At 36.2% G+C, this 27,550-nt stretch overlaps 1 protein-coding gene across 2 annotated transcripts in view; it reads left to right on the top strand.

Moving 5' to 3' along the window:
- BEND5 (BEN domain containing 5) overlaps positions 1-27,550 on the top strand; it is a gene marked incomplete at its 5' end in the record, with an annotated part of 895,229 nt that overhangs the window by 20,670 nt on the left and 847,009 nt on the right. For both annotated transcript variants that reach the window (XM_083359611.1, XM_083359610.1), the window contains one exon: positions 17,275-17,399. In XM_083359611.1, the coding sequence (XP_083215737.1) occupies positions 17,275-17,399 (125 nt within the window). The remainder of the gene's footprint in view (positions 1-17,274; positions 17,400-27,550) is intronic.

Below are 27,550 nucleotides of genomic sequence, written 5' to 3'. Positions count from 1 at the left end.
AGGGTTTTTGTTGAATTACAGCAAAGGAAAGATTTATTTAGTCCAACATTCAGTTTCCTGCAGTCCCCATCTTGATGTATCCAAGAAGCCAATAAACGGGATGAAGGCAATAGCTTAGCAATGTTTTAAAATAACTGTTAAATGATATACAGCCTCCTGATCTAATTCAATACTCAATCAAAATCATAGAATTATGCAAATAAATATAACTGTTTATCAGAATTCTCAAGTTCTGTTGGATTATATGCACTTTACATCTATATTAAAAATATTTGGTAACAGATTCTACCAGACCCTAGAGTTGTCCAAATGAATCCCACCTCTTATTTATTTCTCTTTTGCACTCTGTACTATAGCTAATCACCCAGTGTTCAGCAGCCTAGTGTTCAGGGAATATTTTGGTAGATTCTTGGCTGAAAGGAAATAAAGTGAAACAGTCAATTTCTAACCATACTTCCAGAGGCATGGATTTAATCCAATATATGATAAAAACATGGCTCATAGTCTAACATTGTTAAATATTTTCAAGTCTCATTGTTTTCAGTACAAGGGCATGTTTGAATATTTCTAACTGAAATTAATATAATACTTTGTCATTAGGATAATAATTGTATCCACACAGCCATCTGCTAGAACTATCTTGTGTGGTTCAGGGATTTGTACCATTTATCCTTATAAATGGTTATTGGAGTCAACAGCCACTTGTTATGACTCATTGAAAGGCACTTTAGATTAACACCCCGAAACTTTCCTAATCTAGATGCTACAGTTAATTATTATGACCACAGTTTCAATCAGTCAAGCAAGAGTTAAAATTGAAGGGCTGAGGGTAAAAATCTACTTATGGCAAACTTAATAAACAGAAGTATGCCCAAAATCTAAGAAAGCTGTGGCAAAACATTTAGTATTGACAACCACAGTCCAGAAGATTTAGCAGCAAGAAATAGATCCTGGCATAGGTCAGTATTTTTAGAAAATCAAAGTTTCAGTTAAGGCAAAATGCCAAATTTTCACAGAAGGTGTTCCAAAATCAGTCAGAAGCTTTTACAATAGAGTTTCTTAGCCTTACTTTGATACAGCTGACATTGATTAGTGCTGAATGGAAAAATGAGCTATTAGGGAGAAAATGCCCCCTTTAAAGTAGAATGTTATTCCTGACTGTCTCTGATCAGATCTTAGTATAGTGGCAATCCAGATAAGAACATAAAAACAGCCCTCCTGGAGTAAGATGACCTGAATAATTGTTTTCTACTAGGTTTTACAAAAGGAAGTTTGTTAATGCATAAAAAAAACCCACTGAGCAATGGGACAAAAGAGAAATGAAGAGAAATCAAATCTTATGACAATATTTGAATGAAATACACATTATGACTGCTAAAATAAAATAAAGGAATATAAAGCTGGTTTATTTGATCAAGGTTAAAACAAGACAAATATGTTCTTTAAAGAAACCTTTAGCCTTGGAATTCTGTTTTTCTGGTCTCATCTATTGGAACCATGACATATTGTTCTTCTACTATAACCCTGTATGGACTTTCTGCTAACAGCAGCACTGAGAAGAATATTTTTTACAGATTTGTTTTTAAATAAGTGCTGGGATAGGGGTGAAGAGATAAATGTTTGTAGCCTTGGAGGAGGCTTAAGTCACTAAATTTGTTTATACTTCTTGTGATGAAGGTTGGAAATTCCTTTTTATATTTATTTTCTCTTGCTTGTATTATTTTGTTTTCCTTCTTTTTTTGTATCTTTACTCCTTTCTAGTCTCTTTTCTTTCTTTCAGTTTAGCTTCCATTAACTTCTGTTGCTATACAGGTAGTCCTCGACTTCTAACCATTCATTTAGTGACCGCTTAAAGTTACACAGCACTGAAAAAAGTGACTTATGACAAGTGTTCACACTTACGACCTTTGCACCATCCCTGTGGTCATGTGATAAATATTCAGATGCTTGACAACTGGCATATATTTATGATGGCTGCAGTATCTGAGGGTCATGCGATCACCTTTTGCGATTTTCTGACAAGCAAAGTCAATGCGAAAGCCATATTCATCTAACAACTGTATTACTAACTTAACAACTGCAATGATTCACTTAATAAATGAGCCGGGAAAGGTCATAAAATGGGGCAAAACACATTTAACAACTGTCTTGCTTAGCAACAGAAATTTTGGGCTCAATTGCGGTCGTAAGTCAAGGACTCTGTAATCAAAATTCTTTAAAAAGATTCAAAAATATATAAAACAGCCTTATGGGATCAGGCCAAGACCCCACATAATCCAATATTTGTTTCTCATACTGGCTACTCAGATAACTTTTAGGTACTCACAAGGAGAAAATAGATGATTGATGGAGCCTTATGATAAAGGCTTCACCCATTTTTTATATGTCCCAAATCTAGGCAAAATAAAGTGAAAGATCACATTTTTAACCAAGATAATAAAGTAATTGTCAAGCTATGATTTTAACCTAACAGTTGTATATATGGCTGGGACAGAAATATTAATTCCTTGGAATTGTGCGCTAGAGTATTGTTGAGAGAATCATGGACCACAAGAAGAATAAATCATTCCATGATTTTATATGTATCCCTTGAAAGGAACAGGCAATGCCTGTTTGTCATCTTGCCAATTTTGAGACCTCAGTTGGGCAGTTGATGCTGATCAAAATATCTGAGTTTGTTACAGTTTCTTCCAACTGTATTATTTTTAATTACCATTTCTTCTATCTAGCCTTCAAATCCTAATGTTTTGCTCTATTTAAATGTTAATTAAAACTCAGTGTGCCAGTGCAGAATGGAGAATAAGACTGATCTTGGATTAGTCTTGGATTAGAAGTCCTAAGCATACTTGAACAGGAGTAAAAACCACCCAATTCATTGATGCTATGTAATAAATATAAATAGGTTTCCTTGTGTAGCCCATCTTTAATGCCTCTTTTAACTGGTTTCCTTGTCAAAATAGAAAGGAAAATTGTAACTACTCAGTATTGCAAGGATCTCTTCCCAATTTCCAACCCAGGTTATACAGAATAAAGTGGGCTAAATGGAATCATTTCCAGCAAAGTGCTAACTTCTGCATGCTTGTTTAGGTCTAGGAAATTAATATGTATTGAAATTAATGGGTATTACTACAAACTAAGTATACATAAATTTATGCTTCCTGAGCCCAGATTTTCAACCTTTTTTTTAAATCTCCATGTAAAGTTTTGTATATGGAAAAGATTAATTTATATACATTTAGATGGAAGATACTGTATGTTTACAACTCAAATGCCTTATTCTACAGACAATTAAGTTTAGTTATTAGGGGCATATTGATAAATAGGACACAAGTACACATTTGTAGTGAAAAAGTGTCTGGGATTGATTTCATTGGAGTTGGTAACTGGATTTTTATGTTGTTACAATCTTTTTTACAATCTTTTTTCAATTTATTTTTCTTTTTGATTGTCATTGTAACCTTTGTCATTTACCTTTTCAATAAATATAGTATAATGACATTTCTAAATTAAATAAATATGAAGTATAACAATTGCCATTTATGTTTATAATTTTCTGTTATCATTTACCATGTAAACATTAAGTTTAATGTAAATAGTAATTTATTGTCTATGTTTATATAGATTGGCCCTGAGCAATGATGAGTTCTGAAATACCATGAAACATGTCTAAAGTAATTTTCCATGTAAGCCTGTTAATTAGAAAGAATAGTTGTATTTTAACATCCTGTGCGCCAAGAAGAACTAAGTTAAATATTCAAATGTAAAATATTCTGATTTTGGATATCCTCTTCCTGCATTGATTTGTGCTTTATGAAATACACATATATCCTACATTCTCAAAGGTGATTACAGAATAGTAAGGTGGAAAGATAATGTGTATTGTGTTGCAAAAATTCCCCTATGTAAAAGAAAATTTCCTCAGAGCAAAGAAATACAAAACTATGTTATATACCCTTTAACAAACATATCAAACTCAAGGCCCATGGGCCCGATCTGGCCCACAATGGGCCCAGATCAGGCCCGCAGGGCCACCCCAGAGATGGTGATAGACTTCCCACCATCACCCTGGCACTGGCCTACCCCAGCTCAGCCGGGTGCCCCCCCAGGTGCATGCACAGGAGGTGGGGTGTGTGCGAGGGCCGTTGGTGCCTGGCAGCAGCCACAGCCCACCAGCCCCTCGGCCACAGTACAGCACACCCTGGGATCCTGCAGCCCACATAGAGTAGGTGGGTCTGAGTGCCACAGCCACTGGGCCAGCCCTCCAAGCAGCAGGTGGAGGCAAAGGTGCAGGGGGAAGGCACACAATCTGGCCTGCCAGACATGCTGGGAGGCTGACATGCCTCGGCAAGCACGGGCAAGCAAAGACAGATGGTGGGGCCATGGCAAGAAAGCCCAGCCAGTCACTGTCACTGCCATACCATGGCCCCTGCCTGCTCAGCCTTCACCATCCAATTTTGGCCTCCAGCTCCACTACACGTGGGATGAGTCTCCCACTTGCTGTCACACCCACGATGGCCCTGGAAAATGGGAAGGGTAGGGAGCCCCCAGTCCCCAAGAGACAGCTGGGACTTCTCTCCCTGCTCTGCCCAATCCCAGCCCCGTAGCTGTCCCATGCATGGCCAGCCCCCCCCCCCCGGAAGCAGTGCCAGACTGGGTCACAGGCTCTTAGAGCCCCAGGAGCTTGAGGGCCAGGCCAGGTTCCCACCTCCCCACTGCCCAGGTCCCCAGGCAGCCCATGCCACTGTCCATGTGGCCCGAGAAGGATGATGAGGCTCCTCTGGTGGACCAGGTCCCGGCTTCTAATTCGGTCCAATTTGCCACCCATCCAGTCCCTCACAGGCATCCCCCATGCAAGTGACATTGGGCCAGCCATGCCCACCTAGTCAGCCATGCCCCCAGGTATGCCCACCTGCCACCCCAAGGGCAACCACAATGCTGATTCGGCCCTCAATAAAATCGAGTTTGACACCCCTGCCCTATAACTTATGTTGTAGTTCAGTGTCTCAGGTTTATGACTATTGATGGTTGGTGTGATTGCTTATTGAATAAAACTATATTTTATGTTTTTCATTGGCTGTGTAGAAGAACAAGTGTAAAAACTGAAGCTATTGGATCTGGAATGGTGCAGTTATATAAACAATGGATTTAAGATTATAACAGTTTATATAGGTGTTTGATCGCTCCCCACCATCACCTCCACCCTCATTTATCTATGCCTTGTGCATGCCTTTGCCCTGTATTATTCCACAAATGAGATCTTACATGATGTAATGGTATGTAGGAATGACCTTGAGGGACAAAGGAAAGAGATGCTACCTGGGGAACAATCAGACAAGAGAGGGAGGAGGTGGCTTAACAATCAGGAAAAAAAACTTAGGAAGGACATCTCCCCCCCACAATTGATCAGGCTGTTAAAAGAGATGGCAGAAGATTTGAGACTTGAATGGTTAAGCTAATTTAGCCTTAAAATAAAGTAGAATAAGCTCATATAGTCATGTTTCCTGTCTGGTTTATCTGGGAGGGCTGATATATGTTCATGGGGACAGTGGGAAGGAAGGGATGTAGGTAATAGGAATAGGTAATAGGAATATCCTCTATTTTTTTCAGTATTCAATCTACAATAAATTGTGTTGTCAAAGGGAATTAGTTTCTCAATTCATAGCCTTAGATATAATAGATATATGTGTATATGTGTATATAGGGATGCGGTGGCTCAGTGGGTTAGGACGCAGTTTGGCAGGTCAAATCCCGAGTGCCGCGTGACAGAGTGAGCACCTGTTACTCATCCCAGCTTCTGCCAACCTAGCAGTTCGAAAGCACGTAAAAATGCAAGTAGAAAAATAGGGACCACTACGGTGGGAAGGTAACAGCATTCCGTGCGCCTTTGGCATCTAGTCATGCTGGCCACATGACCACAGAAATGTCCTCGGACAAGTGCTGGCTCTTCGGCTTTGAAATGGAGATGAGCACCGGCCCCTAGAGTCGGAAACGACTAGCACGCATGTGCGGGGGAACCTTTACCTTTACCTTTATATGTGTATATATATAAGATCTTTAAGTGACACATGTGCTAGTACTTCATATGTTGACAAAAAGATACAATACTGAATCCAGTGTAAATAATAATTGAGAGTGACAATTAAATAATCAACAGCTTAATTAAATACAATAAATATGCTCCAAAAGCAAATATGCCTAGAAAATGCAGGTAGTCCTCACTTACTGACTGCAGTTGGGACCAGCAGCTCCATTACAAAGTGAAGTGATGTAGTTGTAAACTGAAACATGACTTATGACATTAGTGCTGGCTGTGCTCAGTAAATGAATCATCATGACCATTATGATGTCATATGGCTGCTGCTTGTGACTTTCTGCTAGCTTCCCCATTGACTTTGCTGGTCATAAGCCAGCTGTGAAGGTTGCAAATGATATGTGACGCTGGGATACTGGACTGTTTAAGTGCTTAAATTGCAATCATGTGACCACAAGGATGCTGCAATGGCCTCATGTTTGATAACTGATTAAATCTCCTTTTTCAGCACTGTTTGTTGAACAAATAGTTAATAAGCAAGAACTGCTTATATTGTCTTTTCTTTTATAAGCACTATTAAGGGATTTATTTGTGATTCATTGTCAGAGCAATTAATTAAAATTAGATTAAATTTTATCTTTACTTTTATAAAGTAATGATATTACTTTCACAGTAATGTGCCTTGTTGTATTGTCTTTTCTTTATTTTATTTTTATTTTATTAATCAAATTTATATAACCACCCATCTCACAGTTTCATGCTAAAATTGCTTTGTACCTAAACTGCAAATGGCTTTATAGGGCCACAAAATGTGGAAATAAATCTAGTCTATCAAAAACAGTGGGTAAAAGGCAAGTAAAATGAGTTTTCGAATTTGAATTTGACTATCGTACTTTAATCTTAATATATTTCTAGGTATTTTGTAGAAATCTATATGAAATATCAGCAGTTTTAATTTATGCTTTGGCTACCTACAGGTAGTCCTCAATTTACAACCATTCATTTAGTGACTATTTGAAGTTACAGTAGCACTGATAAAAAGTGACTTATAATCGATTTTCACATTTATGACCATTGTAGCATCCCCATGGACACGTGATCAAAACTCAGATGCTTGACAACTGACATGTACTTATGAGGGTGACAGTGTCCCGGAGTCATGTGATCATCTTTTGTGACCTTCTGACAAGCATAGTCAATGGGGAAGCTAGATTGACTTAACTGTGTTATTAACAACTACAATGATTTACTTAACAACTATGGCAAGAAAGGTAAAATGAGGCAAAATTCACTTAACAACTATCTTGCTTAGTAATGGAATTTACAACCAGCTGTGGTCGTAAGTCAAGGACTACCTACATATTGTTGTTCAGTTTATTTTCATTTATTGCAATTAATATTGATATTGGCAGTGGTCATTCATTTTACTAACCACAAAATAAGTCTAAAGTTAAACTACAATTTTATCCTATAAATAGCAGAATAGAAAGGGACCTTGGAGGTCTCCTCCAACCCCCTGCTCAAGCAGGAGATTCTGTAACATTTTCAAACAAATGGTTGTCCAATCTTTTCTTAAAAACCTCTAGTGATGGAGCACCCACAATTTCTGGATGCAAGCTATTCCACTGATTAATTGTTCTAACTGTAAGGAAATTTCTTTTTAGTTCTGGGTCGTTTCTCTCCTTGATTAGTTTTGTACATTGCTTCTTGTTCTGCCTTCACGTGCTTTGGAAAATAGGTTGACCCCCCTCTTCTTTGTGGCAGCCCCTTAGATATTAGAACACTGTTATCATGTCACCGTAATCCTTCTTTTCATTAAACTAGACATACCCAATTCCTTCAACTGTTCTACCCTCCAGTCTTCTAACCATCTTTGTTGCTCTTCTTCGCACTGTTTCTAGAGTCTCAACATCTTTTTCATATCATGGCAACCAACTGCATGCAATATTCCAAGTGTGGTCTTACCAAGGCATTATAAAGTGGTATCAACACTTCATGTGATTTTGATTCTATCTCTCTGTTAATGCAGCCTACAACTGTGTTGACTTTTTTGGCAGCTGCAGGACACTGGTTGCTCATATTTAAGTCATTTTCCACTAGCACACCAAGATCCTTCTGACAATGTATAAACATAAATTATAGGAAACTCAATTTCACTCCTCCCCCAACCTTATGTAATGAATATATTTTCTAGGACTTGATTTTTTTTCTTTTGTGTTAATAGGGACTTGATAGTAAAGCAATAATGTATTTTTCTTAAGAACTATTTTGACATTCTTAGTATTTTTATAAATATCAAAGAAAGGACAAAACTGTAATTTTACCACATTAATATTAATAATCATTTATCTGCCAGAAAAACATTTAAATATCACTTGACATTTGCAGAGAAAGATTAATGTTTAATTTGCTACAAAACCTGAAATACATTGAAATAAAAAAAATGCTTATACATTCGGTAAAGTGAAATAACAGGCAAAGGCTATTCGTTTGAAAACAGTGTAATCATAAGAAAATACCAAAATACATTAGTATGTTTTAAATGTCACTTTAAAAAATACCAGGAATTTATGCAAAATGAAGGGTGTGAAGAATATCACATAAACCAGATAGCATTTTCAGTTGGAATGAGTAAATGAGAGCTTACAAGGTGGTGGGTTTAAAGTAACATGTGGAAACTGTGATATTCTCTCATAAGAATTACTAATAGTAATTTTTGAATGCTATCTGGACATACAGTAAATTGCATGATTGTACGTGTTTTCAACCTGGTAAACTGCAAAACCTTCCAATTTATGTATTCAAGTAGAGCATTAGAGTGCAAGAGAGAAGTTTCTAGTTAACCATAGAATAAAGTTAAGCTTTTACTATTGCATATTATCTCTTGGTGATCTTATGTAATCCTATGTTCTACCACACAGACACAGACCCACTATTGGCCTACAGTTTTACCTCCATACTCAAAAAAGTTATCCAAGTCAGCTTTGCTGTTCTAGCTGTATTTCTTATATTCATGTTTAGATATTTGATCACTGTCTCAGACTCATTATATATAGAATTAAGTATTTTATTTTCCTCAGAAGCCTTCCTCTTAGATTCTTCCATTCCATTAATGTTGCTATGTGCTAGCCGCTGGGCAGGCAAATTCTTAGCAGTTTCCAGATAATAACAACACAAGGTGGTAAGATTATCTCTAAGCATATTGCATATTATTGAAAATACATGATGACAGAAAAGCAGCTTTATATCATGTGAGAATCTGAGAATAGCAATAGTAATAGCACTTAGACTTATGTACAGCTTCACCATGCTTTACAGCTCTCTCTAAGTGGTTTACAGAGTTAGCATGTTGCCCCCATTAATCTGGGTTTCATTTTACTGACCTTGGAAGGATGTAAGGCTGAGTCAATCTTGAGCTGCTCAGAATCGAACTGTTGAACTACAGGCAGCAGTCGGTCAGCAGAATTAGCCTGCAATATTGCATTTTAACCACTGCGCCACAACAGCTCTTCATAAATCATTGATAATTTATGGCAGATGAGTGTAGTATAAGTATTCCTTGACTTATGACTGTGGAAAAAATGCTTTACAATCTGTACTTGCACTTTTAATTGTTGCACCCTACTCGTGGTCACATGATCGCAATTTGTGCACTTGGCAACTGGCTCGCATTTACAACTGGTTGCAGCCTCTTGCAATCACATCATTGTGATTTGCTATCGTTTTTTTACTGGTTTCTGGCAAAAAAAATGTTTATTGGAGAAGCTGGATTCGCTTATAACCACATGATTCGCTTAACTACCATGATGATTCATTTAGGGCCCACGTAAAGATGGTGGTAAAATTGAGTATGGTCACATGGTGACTCAACTTACAACTGCATTGACTGATTGCTGAAATTCCGGTCCCAACTGGCTTTCTTGAGTTATGTTGAGTTCAAACAGGAATGTCCAGTATTTATGTCTTCTAGCCACTAAGAGAGAGGAAAACACAAAGTTCAAGGTTAGTCAAAGCAATTGCATAATGTATATATGATATTTATTTATTTAATTATTAAATTGCTGAATTCTAACAGGTTGTAAATGGCTTACAAAACAACAGTGTTTAAAATAAAAGAACTCCAATTTGTAGGCACCTCAGAAACCATGACAGCATCATTCTGTGAGGTAGATTAAATCTCCATATCTCCAAATGTCTTCTTAAGTAGCCATGTATTTTTCAGCACAATAATATGGAGGAGAATTGGATATGGAGCAGCACTCTTCCCATATCTATTGTCTAAAATATGCATTTGATTCTCTTCATTTTATATCTTTTTTATTATCGAATACAAATAAAAATTGATTGCATTCAAGAGAGAGAGGCTCTCCAAGAAGATTCCTTTGAACACACTATAGAACTCTAAAATAACTTTCTGTTGTACTACCTTCAGTGTAAAATCCAATATTCATTATTCCTTGCGGTATAAAGTTCAATAAATTTTCAATATGTTTGAAAGCAAAGATTAAGGTTTTTTTATTTTAAAGGTTTTATATGGTTATTAATAATTTTATTGTCTCTATGTAGATATTACTATTCCTTAGATAAAAAGTGAAAACTGGCAATATATTGACAAAAATACTTTTGAAAAATTATTTGACAGTGTTCTGATTACTGCTACTTATTTTGAAGAATAGATTAATTGGGACCTTTTAGTTAAGGTTTAAGTCTTTATATATTTTTGTTCATTGTGCTGCTTGCTATTCTATGTTTAGTCAACCCAGAATTATATTCTAGAAGCAAGGCACATAATACTTGGGTGTTTTAAGTAGAAAAGAGGGCATCTGACCTTTTGTTACTAATCTGTGACAGGTGCAACCTATTTTCTCCCAAACAGTGTTAATTTACACGTGCAAATCATCCTTTGAAATGTCTATTCTGTGTAACCACCACAGGGGAATTGATCATCGTCATGAATAGTGTAATGGGTAGCTGAGAGAGAAAATTACTGATATTTCAGCACATTCGTAACTGCAAGTTGGTCTTTTAAGTGTATTTTTGTTTTCACAGCTTATTGAGAGAGAGAGAGAGAGAGAGAAAAGTTAGTTATTCATTGCTGGCCAAAAAACACAAGTGTCGGTAAAAGTTTGTATATAAGGGACAAGCACATTGTTACAAATTAGTTTCCTTTACCATTTCTGGCAAACTCATTACAAAGTAATCGTGGCTTGTGTTGAAGTGCACTTCCTCTGGGACCAATAACTGTAAATAAGCAGGGCTGCAAGCTGGCTGATAAGTAGTTGTTCTGAAGATAACAGTCCTTTTTAGCAGCGTATTTGACCTTTTCCTTTATGTTGCCTGAGGCTTGTCTAAGACCCTCAAGGACTATTTTTCCATTTTAAAGTTCTCTGTAGAAAAGCACAATATGTGTTTTAAGAAGATCTTAAGGTTGCTTAATGCATCTATTATTATTATTTTTTTGCATTTTTATGGTAATCGTTTGGCACATATAGAAACTCCAATTAGCCTTTAATTGAAACAGGATTTCAGTGTTTATGACATACAATCTTTCTTATTTGCCTTATTTTAACATTTTATGATGTGTTGAACATGTATTGAGAGATAACTGAAGCAGTATTTTTATTCCTTTTCTTAATATACATAATACTAAATGACACCCACTTTAACATTATTTTATAATTGTACATGAAATAAAACAGTAGCCTTATATAGACAGCTAATGCAAATGTGAGCAGCAACTGATGAGTGAATAATGCTAAGGCAGCCTGTATGATTTTTTAATAACATTAATATGCCTTATGAATATAGATAATATTTTAAAATAATATTTAACTGTTGAATACTATCTTAGAAACCTTTGAAATAATAACTTTTATTATATTAAAACATTAAGACAGTTTATTCTCTAAAGAGAATAATATTTAATATTGAGAAGGGCACAAGGCAAGGGTGTCCGTTATCGCCCTTGTTATTTGTGTTAACATTGGAGATATTATTGGTTAAAATATGGAATTCGGAAAAAATTAAGGGTATACAAATTAGAGATCAGGATTATAGATTGAGAGCGTTCGCAGACGATCTGGTTGTTACAGTGACCCAGCCGGAGAACTCTGTTGTGGACCTGATGGAGATAATAATACAATATGGGAAGGTTTCTGGATTTAAAGTTAATACACAAAAAACTAAAATTCTGGCCAAAAATATGACAGCTTCACAAAAGGCTCTCTTAGAAGGACTAACTGGATTTGAGATTGTTAAAAGGGTTAAATATTTGGGGGTGCTTTTGTCGCCCTCTAATACAAAGTTATATAAAAATAACTATGAAAAATTATGGGGGAAAATTCAAAAAGAAATGGAGAGCTGGGAAAAATTGCAATTGTCTTTGTTGGGGCGAATCGCAGCAGTGAAAATGAATGTCCTGCCTAAATTCTTATTTTTATTTCAAATGATACCGGTTCTTAAGAAAGATTCTAATTTGGAGGAATGGCAGCGAGGTATCAATAAATTTGTTTGGGCAGGGAAAAGGCCGTGAGTTAAACTTAAGATTATACAGGATACTCGTGAAAGAGGTGGTCTTAAAATGCCTAATTTTAAATTATATTATGAAGCTGCTGCGTTAGCAGGAATAAGTGATTGGATCAATTTGACACAAGAGAGATTATTAAATCTTGAGGGCCACGACTTGTTGTTTGGCTGGCATGCATATTTGTTGTATGATAAGAAGGTAGATAATGTCTTTAGAGTGCATATTTTAAGACAGGCATTGTTGAGAGTTTGGAAGAAGTACAGACATAAGCTAGATTGTAAGATACCATTGTGGGCAATCCCAAAACACACAATAGAAAATATAAATGTTGGTTTTAAACATGATGTGACTACGTACAAGGAGATTTTAAGCTTGGAAAGAAATGTCTGCTGTTTGAAACCATATAGCCTCTTGCGAGATGAGAAGATTGTTCAAACTTGGTTTCAATATACTCAGCTACGGGCCAGGTGGAAAGAAGATCAGAAAATGGTTTTACAATGATTGATGAAAATCTGATAAAGCAAATCAGAAATCAGGGTCCAGCACATATTAAACGGATATATCTTGCTTTGATAGAAATTGACTCAGAAACAGAACTTGTTAAGGATTGTATGATCAAATGGGCCCAAAACATCCAAGAAGTTATTACAATGGACACATGGGAAAGGATTTGGGTGAGGAACGTAAAATTCACACAAGCTCAAAATCTAAGAGAGAATTTTTATAAAATGTTTTACAGATGGCATTTAGATCCTAAAAAGCTGGCAAGTATGTGTCCGAACTATCAGCCTAAATGCTGGAGGTGTGGTGAAGAAGATGCAACATATTTTCATATATGGTGGACTTGTAAAAAGGTTAAGGCTTTTTGGATAAAAATTTGGTGGAATATGCAGAAGATTTTTAAGCAAAGGATAAAGTTTTGTCCGCAACTTTTTTTGTTGGGAATAATTACAGATGCTACGGTTGTGGACACTAAGCTGATGTTGAATTTAATTACGGCAGCAAGACTCTTAGTAGGTCAATACTGGAAGAAGGAGGAACTGCCGACTATAGAAGAATGGACTTTAAAGGTTTCTGACCTGGCAGAGATGGCAAAGATCTCGGCTTATTTGAAAGATCACTCGCAAGAACGTTATGTTATGGAGTGGAGAAAATGGATTGAGTATATCCAGAACAAATATGGGACTAAGAAGTTTCATGTAGCATTTGAATAAGTCTTCCTTTCTTTTCTCCTTTTTTTTCTTTTCTCTTTTTTTATATATCTTATATTAATAGTGTTTGTAGTTATCCTATATGAGCTAGAGAGAGATAGATCTTAGAGTTTATGGTTGTTAGCATATGGATGTTTATGATTGGGTTTTTTTTGGTTTTTTATACCTTGTACTTAGCTCTGGGAAGTCGGGGGGGGAGGGGAGGGGGGGAGGGGTAGGGAGGGAGGGATAGGGGAGGGGTAGGGGGATTGTTAAAGATAAAATGTATGATAAAACTTTTCAATAAAAAAAAGAATAAACTTTTTTTTAAAAAAAGAATAGTTTTTAGGTGTGTTCACATATGTTTCTCAAGACTGTATGGATGATTTTAATAGTTTTATTATGGTATCATTATAACTAAAATGTGAAAAAAGATACAGGCAATCCCAGTGTAAGCTGAAGAGTGTTTCATTTAAAAACTGTCTTAAAACTTTGTTCCTCAAGTAGTACTTTGTGATTATGCAGGTTATGTCTTAATTTTGACCAGGGTTGTACAATCCATTTGAATTTAAAACATATCTGGTAGTGACTATTTTAAAAGCATTTCAACTTTGAAACTGACCTTGTTTGAGCTTAAAATACTTGTTTGAAAATCAAGGGACTTCTGTATTGATCATAATAACACATTCCAAATTCAAAATAGAGCATTTAATACTTAAAATATTTCAGATTGAAAATACTCTGTAGATCCCGTTTTTAAATGTTGTATTATTGCTACCAAAAAGGAAAAAACATTATTATATAATTTAGAACTTGAAATAATCTAACACATACTGGACACATATGTCATTTCTCAAGTATTCTGCTACTACTGAGGATATATTCCAGAGTTTTGCATTTGTGTAGAATCTGTTTTTAGTTTACTGTATTTGTATACTAATAATGTAAGCAGAGGATTCAAGGTGTTTCCAAATTGGAAAAATGTAGCACTATACATGAATGTTATTGTGCTACTTTTCTTTCAAGTAAAAAGAAAAAAAGATTGAAAAAGCAATGGCAAAAGATTTTGGGGGGTGGGGGGAACAGTAGAAATTGTATACAGGTAGTACTCAATTTACAACCACCATTGAGTCAAAATTTCTGTTCCTAAACAAGACAGTTGTCAAATGAGTTTTGCCCCATTTTATGACTTCCTTTGCCATAATAGTTAAGCAAATCGCTGTAGACATTAAGTGAATCGTGTGGTTGTTAAGCAAATCTGGCTTCCCCCTTTGACTTTGCTTGCTGAAAGCCAAATGGGAAGGTTACAAGTAGTGATCACACAATCCCAGAACAGTGCAGCTGTATTTGCTCAGTGCCCAGTGGTGGGATTCAAATATGTGAACAACTGGCGCTCTGTGTGGATGCCATTTCTGGAAGTCCAGTCTGGGCCTGGGCAAAAATTAGCTACCGGTTCTGCTGAAGTGGTGTGAACTGGCTGAATCCCACCACTGTAAGTGCCCCAATTTGATCACTCGAGCATGGGGATGCTATAACAGTTGTAAGTGTGAAAATCGGTCATAAGTCAATTTTTTCAGTGCTTTTTAAACTTTGAACGGGTCATTAAATGAATTATTGTAAGTCAAGGACTATATAGAGAAATATTAGTTGACTTTGTCTCCTATCCATAACATTCTACATAAGAGCTTGGATAACTGATTAACAGAAGTTCAGTCTAGAAGTAACAAAGGAACCAAATGGGAAAAAGTTCCAGGGAAACTAATAAAATGAGAAGTTTTGGAGAAAAGGAACTGTGCAATCATTAAACTTGTCTGACTGAGCACTAGGAAGCTCCACAAGTAAAGTATCCTATGGTTTATGTAACAGGGCAGTTTGCTGTTTTTTGCTTACTTTCCCATCCTGTTTTTTTTTTCATTTGAAGTCAGTTTTCTCCCCCCATTATATTGAAATATTGGACCAATTCTTAATCAGGCTATAAAGCATTTCCCATTTTAGTTTATTTCCAGGCACTCTAAAAACTTAATGTAGCATCTTTATTTTTTGCTATTATTATACATAGAACAATGTGAAATCACAGCTGCCAGTTCTTTAACTATTGTTGGCTTTCATACACATTGACTTCTTCTCAAGGACTTAGGATGTCACACTGTACTGCCATAATATATGTGTGGATACAAGCAGTATGGCCTTTTGCAATTGCCTGATGGAAATTTTGTCAATGTGCAGGTTTTCTAAGTGCCATGAAAGATTTTTTGGTAGATACCTAGTGCATCTAGTTATGCCATAAACTTTCGATTTTCAGATCTTGATACTTTTGTCATCTTATCCAGTCCTCTACTATACTCTGGTATTGCCACGTCAATTATCCACACTTCCTTCTTTTCATCCACAGTTAAATCTGGTGTGTTATCAGCTAAGGATATTGAAATACATTGCTCCAAGTAGTCCTGTCTTATCTTTTATTTATTTTATCAATGATATATGCCCTCCTCTTAAGTGGTCTCTGCTCATGTGAATAGAGCTTCATGTGCGAGTGCAAGCACTGTCCACTCGCACGCGAAGCTCCATTTGCATGAGTGGAGGACACACACATGCGAATGGGGCTTCATGAGGGCCTGCCACTCACACATTCCTCCCCGCCAGGCTGGATCACCAAGCTGGAAAGGTTGGGGACCGCCGTACTAGATGGCCATACAAGCACATTTCATTTTCTAAAATACAGTAAATGTCATTTTATGAAAGAATGTTCAAAAAATGAACCAGTAACCAGTAACTTTTGACTGTCACTTTTCTGCTAAAGTAACCATAGAAAATTCCTTTTACTTTCAAATACAAAATTGCTGGACAGGCATAGTGTTGAAGGGAGTTACTGCCCTAAAATGACAAATACACATTTACTGTACTTTAGAAAATGAAATGTACTTGTATGGCCATCTAGTACGGTGGTCCCCAACCTTTCCAGCTTGGTGATCCAGCCTGGCGGGGGGGGGAATGTGTGAGTGTCAGGCCCACACAAAGCTCTATTCACATGCGTCTGTCCTCCACTTGTGCAAATGAAGCTTCTCACACAAGTGGAGGTTGCTTGCACTCGCGTGAAGCTCTATTCGCGTGAGCAGAGACCACTTAAGTGGAGGGTGCTTCTGCTCATGCGCAAAGCTCCATTCACAGAAGTGGAGGGTGCTCGCGCATGAAGATCCATTTGCACAAATTGAGCTTCCCACATGAGTGCAAGCACCCTCCACATGCATGAGTGGAGCTTCAAACATGTGCCCATGCTTGCCCGCCACTCGCACAAGTGGAGCTTCATGCACGTGCGCACTTGCACATTTCTCCCATGGCCTGGTTTCGAAAAGGCCGCACCCACTAGTGGGCAATGGCCCAGGGATTGGGGACCCCGAGCTAGTAGATTTGGGATAGCTTTGTCCATACAATTTTATTTAGGCGTTTTGGTGAGATGACCATGACATTACAATAGAGGGATTTTGTGTAAACCTTAACCTCCCAATTTGTTTTGCAAATGTTTCTAGGGAACCTTGGACGTGTTGACCATATTACTGAATTTGAATATGATCTTTTCATCAGACCAGACACATGTAATTCACGTTTTCGAGTCTGGTTCAATTTCTCAGTTGAAAATGTAAAAGAATCTCAGGTAAGCGCCATTTATGTTGAAGATTTAGATGTATTATTGTTGAAGAAATAACAAACGATGTGTAAACTAAGAAAGTACTTTGTTGGTTGTTTAGTATAAATGTATTGTAGCGTATTTGTTTAATCAGATTGTACATATTAAGTTGAGATAATTTTTTGATTCATATGATTGCCTGGATTACTTTGGCAGCCTAAAAAAATACTTGAAAGCCTAAAATATCACTATTATTAGCTTATTGTTCATAGTTTCTTATAAAGCAGTTCGTAATCGTGATACTTCTGTTTGCTTATCATATATTACCCAGGAGGAAAAAAATTTCTGTTGAATGTTTTCTTTATTAAACTTCAGAAGGATTTGGTATATGTACTTTGCATGTTCTTTTAATTAGTTTTTGTCTTTTAGTTGTTCATTTATATTGAAATATAATTTCCATGTTGGTTATCCCATAATTAACAAATATTCTTTTTTACACCAAGCATGTGGAATATACTAAATTTGAATTTAATTAATTTAATTTAATTTATTAATATTTCTATACCGCCCTTCTCCCGAAGGACTCAGGGCGGTGTACAGGGCAAGAATAAAACACAAAGCTACAAAAATTAAAAAGTAATTAAATACATGCCCATAAAAACAATAAATACATTAATAAAACCCCAATAAAATGATAATAAAAAACCCCACCAATCCCCCCTCAGGCCAGGCCAGCTTGTTCGAACAGGTATGTTTTCAGATCGCGGCGAAAGGAGCGAAGATCGGGCGCCATCCAGAGCTCAACCGGTAACTGGTTCCATAGCTCCGGGGCGCCCACAGTAGTCTTTCTTATCCTGCTTTAGGATAAGGATTCTTAGGATTTTAAAATTTAGCAGCTCTATTTCATTGAAGCGTCCAAACAAACATTTTGCTACAGATGGAGTAGAGTTTTCCATATACAGGTAGTCCTCCGACTTACAACCATTCACGTAGTGACTGTTCGAAATCCCAACAGTACTGAAAAAGGTGACATGACCATTTTTTCACACTGATGACCATTGCAGCATCCCCATGGGCACATGATTGCAATTTGGATGTCTGGCAAATGGTTGCAGTGTCCCCAGGTCATGTGATCACCTTTTGCGACCTTCTGATAAGCAAAGTCAATGAGGGAATCTAGATTCACTTAACAGCCCTGTTACTAACTTAACAGCTGCAGTGATTCACTCAACAAGGGTGGCAAGAAAGGTTGTAAAATGGGGCAAAAACTCACTTAATAAATGTCTCATTTAGCAACAGAAATTTTGGGCTCAATTGTGCTTGTAAGCAGAGCAACACCTATATCTCCCTACAAATTCTAAACAGTATATTTCCAGATTTTTTTCTCTTTTTGCACTATTTGATGCTAAGTATTTATCTAGGTTTTTTTTTTAAAAAATAAGATATCAAGAAAGATTAATTGTAGCTCAAGGTTGAAATGGAGGGTCCTTGGTGCTCTCTGAGAAGCCCTCAAATATTCTAACACTGCTGTCATGTCATCCCTAGTCCTTTTCACTACACTAGACATATCCAATTCCTGCAACCATTCCTCATATGGTTTAATCTCCAGGCCCCTAATCATCTTTGTTGCATCTGAATATATTTTCCAAGGCATTCATAGCTACTCTTATCAAGTGTTAGTTTATGGCATATTTGTTGACTGCTTGTTCCTTTGCTGTTGATGGTTGATCCTGAAAGGCTATCTACCACTTTGATATCTTCATTGTCAATTTAAGTGGGTTTTCTGCCTATTGTTGTTAGTTTGGTCTTCTTTATATTTCATTTTATCCCCATCTAACTAATTAATTTAAAAGGCTGTATCAATCTGCTTACGGTCAATTGGCTGTTAAGTACTTGATATACCACATTTAAAAGATAACATTAACTTTATTTTAACCTTCAGCAAACAGAATGATATCAATGCAAGAAAAGTCTGTACAACACTATAAATGTGTGATTGTGATACATGTTCATGCATGTGTGTTGATGGTTAATGGTAGAAACCACACTCCAAAGAAGTGCAGAGCAAAACAATAAATATAGGACCAAATAAATGAATATTAATTTAATATTTACTGATTAAAGTGATTTGCTTTAGAATAAATATGCCACTTTCTATTTCTATCTTGCAGTACATGTAAACCATTTCACAGATTATATTTTATGATTATTCTACCAATGTTAGAAGGAAAAAATGAATATATTATCAAAACTATTGAGGGTGTATGATTGGCTTTGTTTTCCTGTTTTGGGCCTTAGTCAACACTGATGAGAATATACAGCTAAGAAATGAAAAAGAGGTTGTCTCCTTGACATTGAGATATGAAGAGATATAGTATATGTTCAGAATTCACAGGATATTTGTTTTGGTGGTTGTATACATATAAAATAATGGATTCTCTGTTAGTACTGAACTTTGTAATGTATCTTCATGTAATCTTTTTATCATCTTTCAAATTTCCTGTAAAAGAAATTGTACCTGAATGTAATAAGGCTTTAACAGTACCTTGGGAATCCATAGATACTGTATTGTAGATGTATTAAAGAAATATTTTAAATCATTGCATTAATATGTATATGTTTTACATTAATTACATTGTAAGAACAGTAGAGGTTTCTTTATTCTGAACAAGTCATAAAATAGTTAAAAATTATTTATTTAAGATTATTAAATATGTATTTTGTTCAAAATCCTCTTTAACTACATTCAAGTTACAATATAATTTATGCCATACCTGTTTAAAAGCTATATATGTGTGTGTGTGTAGATAGATATAGATATAATTGCACCTCAAATATAAAAAATGAATAGTTGACCTAAATTCTGTGTGATTTCAACAAAAGAGAATATTTGTGATTCGGGGTTGAAATGAGGGGTCCTTGGTGCTCTTGGAGCGTCATGCTTTTCTTGCAAATCTTTCATTACCCAAACTAGCTAACATCATTGGTGCTAGTCATCATCATCAACATCATCATCACTAGCACCAAGAGGATCAAGGATGCTTCACTGTGTGCTTTAAATAACTTGATCGAAGTTACTCTATATAATATTTATAGTTATGTTAGATACATTGTAACCAATATGGTATGAAGAATGCAAATACCATATTTTTTATCTGTGATGGACATGTTCATGTAGTCTACCAGGAGCTGAGTTCGACTCAAAACTTTGTCAGGCATAAAAAGTAAACAATGTACAGAAGAGAAGAATATCCAGAGAGTAAGAAGTATAAAGACCTATGCATTGTTTCTACTTTATCACTTCTATGGAAATTGTTGCATGGTTTGACAAAGACTTGGAAGAGTTGGTGCAGAATTGGAAAAGAGCCCCCAATGTAAACTTCTGTGCATTCATACCTTTCAATGTTACTTTTACTCAATGTGCAAAAGGCTTTTTTCGTCATTCACTGCAATATACCACTCCTTAATCAAACTGATATGTCCCTTTATGTAAAGGGAGAAGGTGTCCTCTATAAGGATGTACATGTAGAAACAATATAATATATGTTATATTATGTTTGTGTTATGCATCAACAAAAGTTTATGCTTTAGTTTTGTGTGTCTGTATTAATAAATATTGCCTTTAAATTTAGACATTTTAAAATTATGTGAAAGAGGACTTTTGATGCATGGAATATCTGGCAGTCTGCCGATAGTTTACTGAGAAAGAGACATCATGTTTTAATTTATAAACGTTAAATATTGTGTCAATTTCAGTTTTTGTTTAAACATAAGGATTTTAGTTATCTGACTATTAACAAAGTATTTATTTGATGATATGATTTTATTTCATATCATATCATCACTTATTATTATGAAATAATGTCAGTCATATTATTTCATATAACAAAACTGCATACACGTGTGGATGCCTGTGTGTATTTTATATATGTGTACGCACACACAATACAGTTTCTTCCTTTTGAATAATTATATTCTGTTTTAAAGCACACTAGATTTATTTGCTTTTTTTGCAAAAAAGGGAAAGAATATGATCTAATCTGTTACTGTTATTTTAGTCTACAGAATAGAATTAATATTAATTGATATAGGTAATATTGTGTTAAATTTATATGCTTAATTGTTAATATTTGTAAGAACATGTCAGCTGCCAATTTGTAAGAAAGATAAGTATATTTTGTATTTCAGATTAAGTCTGATCTTTGATGAATAGAATATAAATACTCAAGTGTATCTAATTTCTAATGATGACATGTGTCTGTCAAAAGTGAATTTTTATGAAAAAAGAATGCTATTTGTGATTATCATAATTATGAGTGATGTGATGCAGTTAATTTAGTTTCTATTTAGCAACTTGTAACTTATTTCATAAGCCACAATCAACACTTCGTAGGACATATGCAGCAAATAGAAAAGACTGCTGCACTGTGCTTTTCTTATTTCTGTTTCTGTATGTTTATAATATTATTTCCAATTAATGTTGCCTGTCTACCATCTTGCAAGTGGAATGGATTTCTATTGCTGTGTTCTTTTTTTTGGCAAAGTAGAGGCTGGCACTCAGGTTTCTTACTAGCAACTGCATTGAATGTTTTGCTGCTTTTTGAATAGCCAGGAGTGCTAGAAGAATATGTATTTTTAATTTTTCACCCACTATATCTTTGTGTTGCTGATCAAAACGTATTCAGTAAGAGAATAATACTATGATAAGGGCAAAGCAAAATGGAAAAGGAAAGAAAATTTGTAGAATATATTATAAAATGTTGATCATACATTATATTCAAGACAGATTTTCTAGTTGCTTTAAATGTCTTTTCAGATGTCTATGGAGATTCTCAATCATCCAGGTCATAGTTGTTCAAGAAAGTCCAATTGTCTTGTGAAAAATACTTTTGTGTCTTTTCAGATACTGTAATTTTATTTTTTTATTTTAAATTACTCATAGTAATGGCTGAGCCTAATCTGATATCTATAGTAACTACCTAGGACTAGTTGTATACCACCTGAACTGCTAGCAGCATTCTTTGAATTTTGCTGCAATTGCCAGGATATCAACTTGTATAAATATTTTGTTTTGATACATTTTTAGCAATATCATTATCTTTCATCAATACTGTTAATACTTCAAGTATTTTTTTAAATGCAGTTAATGGGAAAATGTCTATGGAGATTCTCAGAGATTCTCAAAGAAAAACATTAAAGTCCAGTTACCTCTTGAAAAGCACCTTTGGACATTAATGGGAAAATGTTTTAGGTCTATGTCTATTGTTAAACAAATTGATTTCCAAATCTATAATGGGACCTTTCTCATCCCACTGAAAATCTCTCTAATGACTCCCTTGAATGTCAAATCATATGCAGTATGAATGAATAGGACCCCTTAAAACAGAGTTCCCCAACCTCTCGGGGTTGGCCAGAGTGCGGGGAAGGGGAAAAAGAAGGTATGGTCTTGTGGAGGGAGGAATGCATGTGCGCATGAATGCCCATTGCTCATGTGAATGGGGTGGCGAACACCCATGTGAGTGGGGCTGTGAATGCCCACAATGCTCATGATGCTCATGATGATGCTTGCATGAGTGGGGCTGTGTACCAGCCAGCCTCTCATGCAGCCCTGTGGCTAATAGGCTGCGGCCCACAGGTTGGGGACCCATGCCTTAAAAAATAAGAGCTATGGATAACAGTAATGAAGGAATGTAGAAACCTAGAGCTGACCAATTGGGCTTATTCCAATATCAGAAACATTGCTGTTTCCCCAAGTACCTTCTTTATAATAAACACTTAAACCTTTTGCCTTTATAGTAAATTGTTATTAAAAATAAATATTTTAGTGTTTTAAATGATATTCTAAGCTCAGGAAATTCTTGTATTTGTAATAATTAATCGTAGCAATACCTAACGTCATGCCTCTTTTAGGTACTACATTGAATTGAACATAATGAACAGTGATTTATCACCTTCATTTTACACTCATGAAAATTGAAATATTTTCAACAATTTAATTTTGTGGATCAAATACCACTTCATTTCAACAATGAGTATGAAGAAATTGGTTGTAAACACAAAACTTTATAAATATCTGAATTTATAATTTAATAATTTATGAGATATCTATTACTACAGAAAACATTCTTTTGGATAACTTTGTAATTATTAGCGTTTTGCTAATTCATAAAATTTCTGTGCATTTTTGTGTGTTATATTTTTCAGTAAAATTATTTTTCCTTGAGCTACCTATGAGGAATTATTACACATATCTAAGTTTAAGGGAAGAATAGAAAACTGAGCCTTATTATCTCTATAGATTATTAGCTGTGGCAGATTTCCTGTCACCCTAAAACCATTCTGTGAACTATGTTATGATCTTTCTTCATGGTTCATAGCCCTGAATTCATCAGGGACAAATGCTTTGTGGGTGAGTGTAAAAAATTAGATCCCATACTGGAATAGGCTTCTTGACTGTTCTACTGTAACTAAATTTCTGCTGCAGAGGAATATAGCAATAACGTAATTCTACAGAGAACTTCCTCATTGATGAGTTTTTCCCTGTTTTGGGGCTAAAAGCAGTTACTTGGAATTGTCCCATGAGCAACTAGTACAGAGGCTGAGAAGTGAATACAGGAAAAAGGAAAGATAGTAAATATAGATCAAAACATCCTCATTTACTGTCAGAAATAAGATACGAACAGTATTAAGGCACATCGATGAAACAAACCAGCAGTTATCTGTGGTGAAATCTGTAAAGTGTCTTCGATTGCTCAAGGGATCTTTAGATATAACATTATTTTTTCTGCTTTATGGATGACTTGACTATCTTTGTTATGAATTTTTCATGATTTTCCTGACCCAGCATCTCTTGCCTGTGGAGAGAGTGATACAGTATTGATTTGGGTGTTAGGTTTCTATCTTTTTCTTTTCTTTTGCTACAACAAGATTTTTTAGCCTAGAAACTTCAATCTCTGATTACTCATTAGAGAACTGAGGGATTCTTCTTATATATAAGTTGGGGGGAAAAGGTATGCTTGTGTTATAGTCATTCTTTTTGCAAGAAATGATCTCCATACCAGTGTTGTGAAAAGCTTCTTTAATGGAACTGTGCAGGTAGATATTGAAGAGACAAGGCCTCTTATCTGACAATTTAGAATGTTGGAAAAATGTCTGTATTTAAGTATGAATGTTTACATAACCACAAACTAAAAAAATAAAAGAAGGACTCAACTGCATATTTTTATTTTGTGACTTCTGTTGCCTTATTTTTGTGCCTTTGGGCATATTAGGAAATTGAAAAGAGGCCATGGTACTGCCACTTCTCAGCTAAATTGCTTTATAAAAGGGGAAAAAAAATCCATATCTTACATCTCATGCAAACTTACTGCTGGCATTGCCATGGAAACAAGATTTTTTTAAAAAAGCAGAGAACTGAAATTTAGAAGCATTTTCATTTCGTTGTGATTCATACTTCATAAAAATGCAAATCTCACACTAATACATGTTTTACCTTAATATTTTATACTTTTTTATATTTAACTGATCTAATTAATGGTTTGCTTAATTAAAATTTGAACAACTTTGAATGCTTTTACTTTTCTTTAAATGTACTCTGGTCCTATCAAGCTTAGGATTTTATCTTGGATTCATCATGCAGAATATGTCATGGAGAAAATCAGTCTTTTTAGTATATAATCATATTTTAAAAGCAAGATCATCCATTATAATATTTATGTTACTATATTAGACTAAGTAACCTCTCTTCCTCCCTTCTTCATTTGGAAAAAAAGACATGTACATATTTACTTGTTTGAGGCAATACAAAATGTAATTGTTACAAATCCATCAGTTTTTGAACTTTCTGATACATTTTCTACAGCATGGTTTCTTTAAATCTCTTTATTTTTTGTGGAGGGCAGGAATGCAGTGATTTGTGAACTGGGCCGATTAGTAATTCTCAGATTTGAAGATGCACTTAGTCCATATCTTCAGGCTTCAATTACTTAAAAACGGGCAATTTCTAAGTATGAACTAAGAGAAGAAAGTGGCATACTAAATGCCTCAACTATTGAAATTTTACTAATTGTGAAATCCAAGATGTTACTTTGGAAAAAAAAAACCTATTGCAAACTTACCTGTTGATAGCAAACATGCTGTGGTCATATCATCTCTCTCTTTCTCTCTTTAGGCCAGACTGTAATTTTTTTTTCTTTACTACATCATTAACAAAATTGTGCTTAATCTGGTTTACTCAAACCTGGCCCATGTATTTCTCCTTGTACTCTATAAGTTGCTGCTTGTTTTATTTTAATATAAGCAGCTCAGACTTTGAAAGGAATGCTAGCTATATAAGAATGGTGGGTAAGGTCCTCAACCATTCCTGTGGTGGTGCAAACTCCAATTCAGTGCTGCATCCATCTTTAAGGCAGTCCCTCTTTTTCCAGCTAGGTGGCCCTGCCCTTGACGGTGTACTGAATAATTCTGGTGGGGAAGGATTGATTAGTGTGTTTTTAATTGAAAGGGAGCCCTGCCCAGTCTGGTGAGAGTGGCTGGGTGTGCGTGGGTGCTGGTTTGCCTGACTTTTTATGTGAAGGGAGGAGGTGATTGTAGATACCCTTGGGAACTGGGAAGGTTGGATTAGAGGAAACTAAAGTTTCAGGGGAATTGGGGTGGGTTGGAACATAACACTGGTGATGGGCATGAATAGGTATGTTTTACAGTATTGTATTTATATCATTAGGGACGCGGTGGCTCAGTGGGTTAGGACGCTGAGCTTGTTGATCAGAAGGTCGGCAGTTTGGCAGGTCGAATCCCGAGTGCTGCGTAACAGCCTGTTACTCGTCCCAGCTTCTGCCAACCTAGCAGTTCGAAAGCACGTAAAAATGCAAGTAGAAAAATAGGGACCACTACAGTGGGAAGGTAACAGCGTTCCATGCACCTTTGGCGTCTACATGACCACAGAGACGTCCTTGGACAAGCGCTGGCTCTTCGGCTTTGAAACGGAGATGAGCACTGGCCCCTAGAGTCGGAAACGACTAGCATGCATGTGCGGGGGAACCTTTACCTGATTATTTATATCATTAGATTTTATACAGTTATATCTTTTAATATTTTAAGCCACCTAGAGTTACTGTGTGGTAAGATGGGTGGCTAATAAATTTTACAAATAAATAAATAAACAAATAAATGTCGGGAAGCTGGGAGTTTACTGTTCCCCAAGAAGTGTAGGATCACTTCAGGGTAAGTGTGGTGGTGTGACAAACATCATCTGAAAGTCTCTCAAGGCTTTCAGGGGTGCTGCTTCACAAGTTGCTCAATGTGAGACCCTGTTTATTAAGTTGGACTCTAAATTAATCAGTTGAGATTGTTGCTGCTAGATCAGCCTCCCTGCCTGAGCTCCTCAACTCTGTTTCTGGATTGGCGGGTGGAGTTCCCATGGAGTTCCCATTCCTCATATTCCAGGCTCCAGAGTATGATTTAGGAAAATGGAGATCAGCCTTTGGCCATATAGTGTAACCCCTCCCTGCTTCAGAGGGGGCACATTTCTTGCTGTTTTTAAGTAAGAAATATTCCCTTCTAGATTTTTTCTGTCCAGAATTTGTCCAGAATTTTCTAGAGAAATTCAGTAGATATAGACTCAATCTGAGAATATAAATGCCTTTCCCACCACACGACTATGCGGTAATACCTGCTTTAAGTTTTTGGACAGAGCTGGAACAAGCCGGTTCATTATGTTTGGAGGAAGAGATTGATCTCAGTGGTTGTTTCCTGGGCATTCTTTCTGGTGTCAACATTACTACTTTCTCTCTAACATTTCAACTCAACCCGGACAAGACTGAATGGCTGTACATACCGGCATGCCAGGATACTCAGAGCATCCCATCCCTTAACATCGGGGGTGAGTTATTACCCCCGGTTGATAGGGCCCGCAACCTGGGTGTCCTCCTAGACTCACAGTTATCCTTGGAAGAGCACATAGGAGCTGTGACCAGGGGGGCCTTCACTCGGGTTCGACTGGTGCGCCAACTGCGACCTTATCTGGACCTGGATGCCTTACGTACAGTCACCCATGCACTTGTGACCTCTCGCCTTGACTACTGTAACGCTCTCTACATGGGGCTGCCCTTGAGAGCCACTCGGAAGCTTCAACTGGTGCAGAGTGCAGCTGCACGAACACTTTTGGGGGCCTCCCGTTA

This window comes from Vipera ursinii (genome assembly GCF_947247035.1).
Source record: "Vipera ursinii genome assembly, chromosome: 3".
NCBI classification, from domain to species: Eukaryota; Metazoa; Chordata; class Lepidosauria; order Squamata; family Viperidae; genus Vipera; species Vipera ursinii.
Note: the sequence above shows the minus strand (reverse complement) of the source record. Positions and strands in the feature narration are given on the sequence as shown.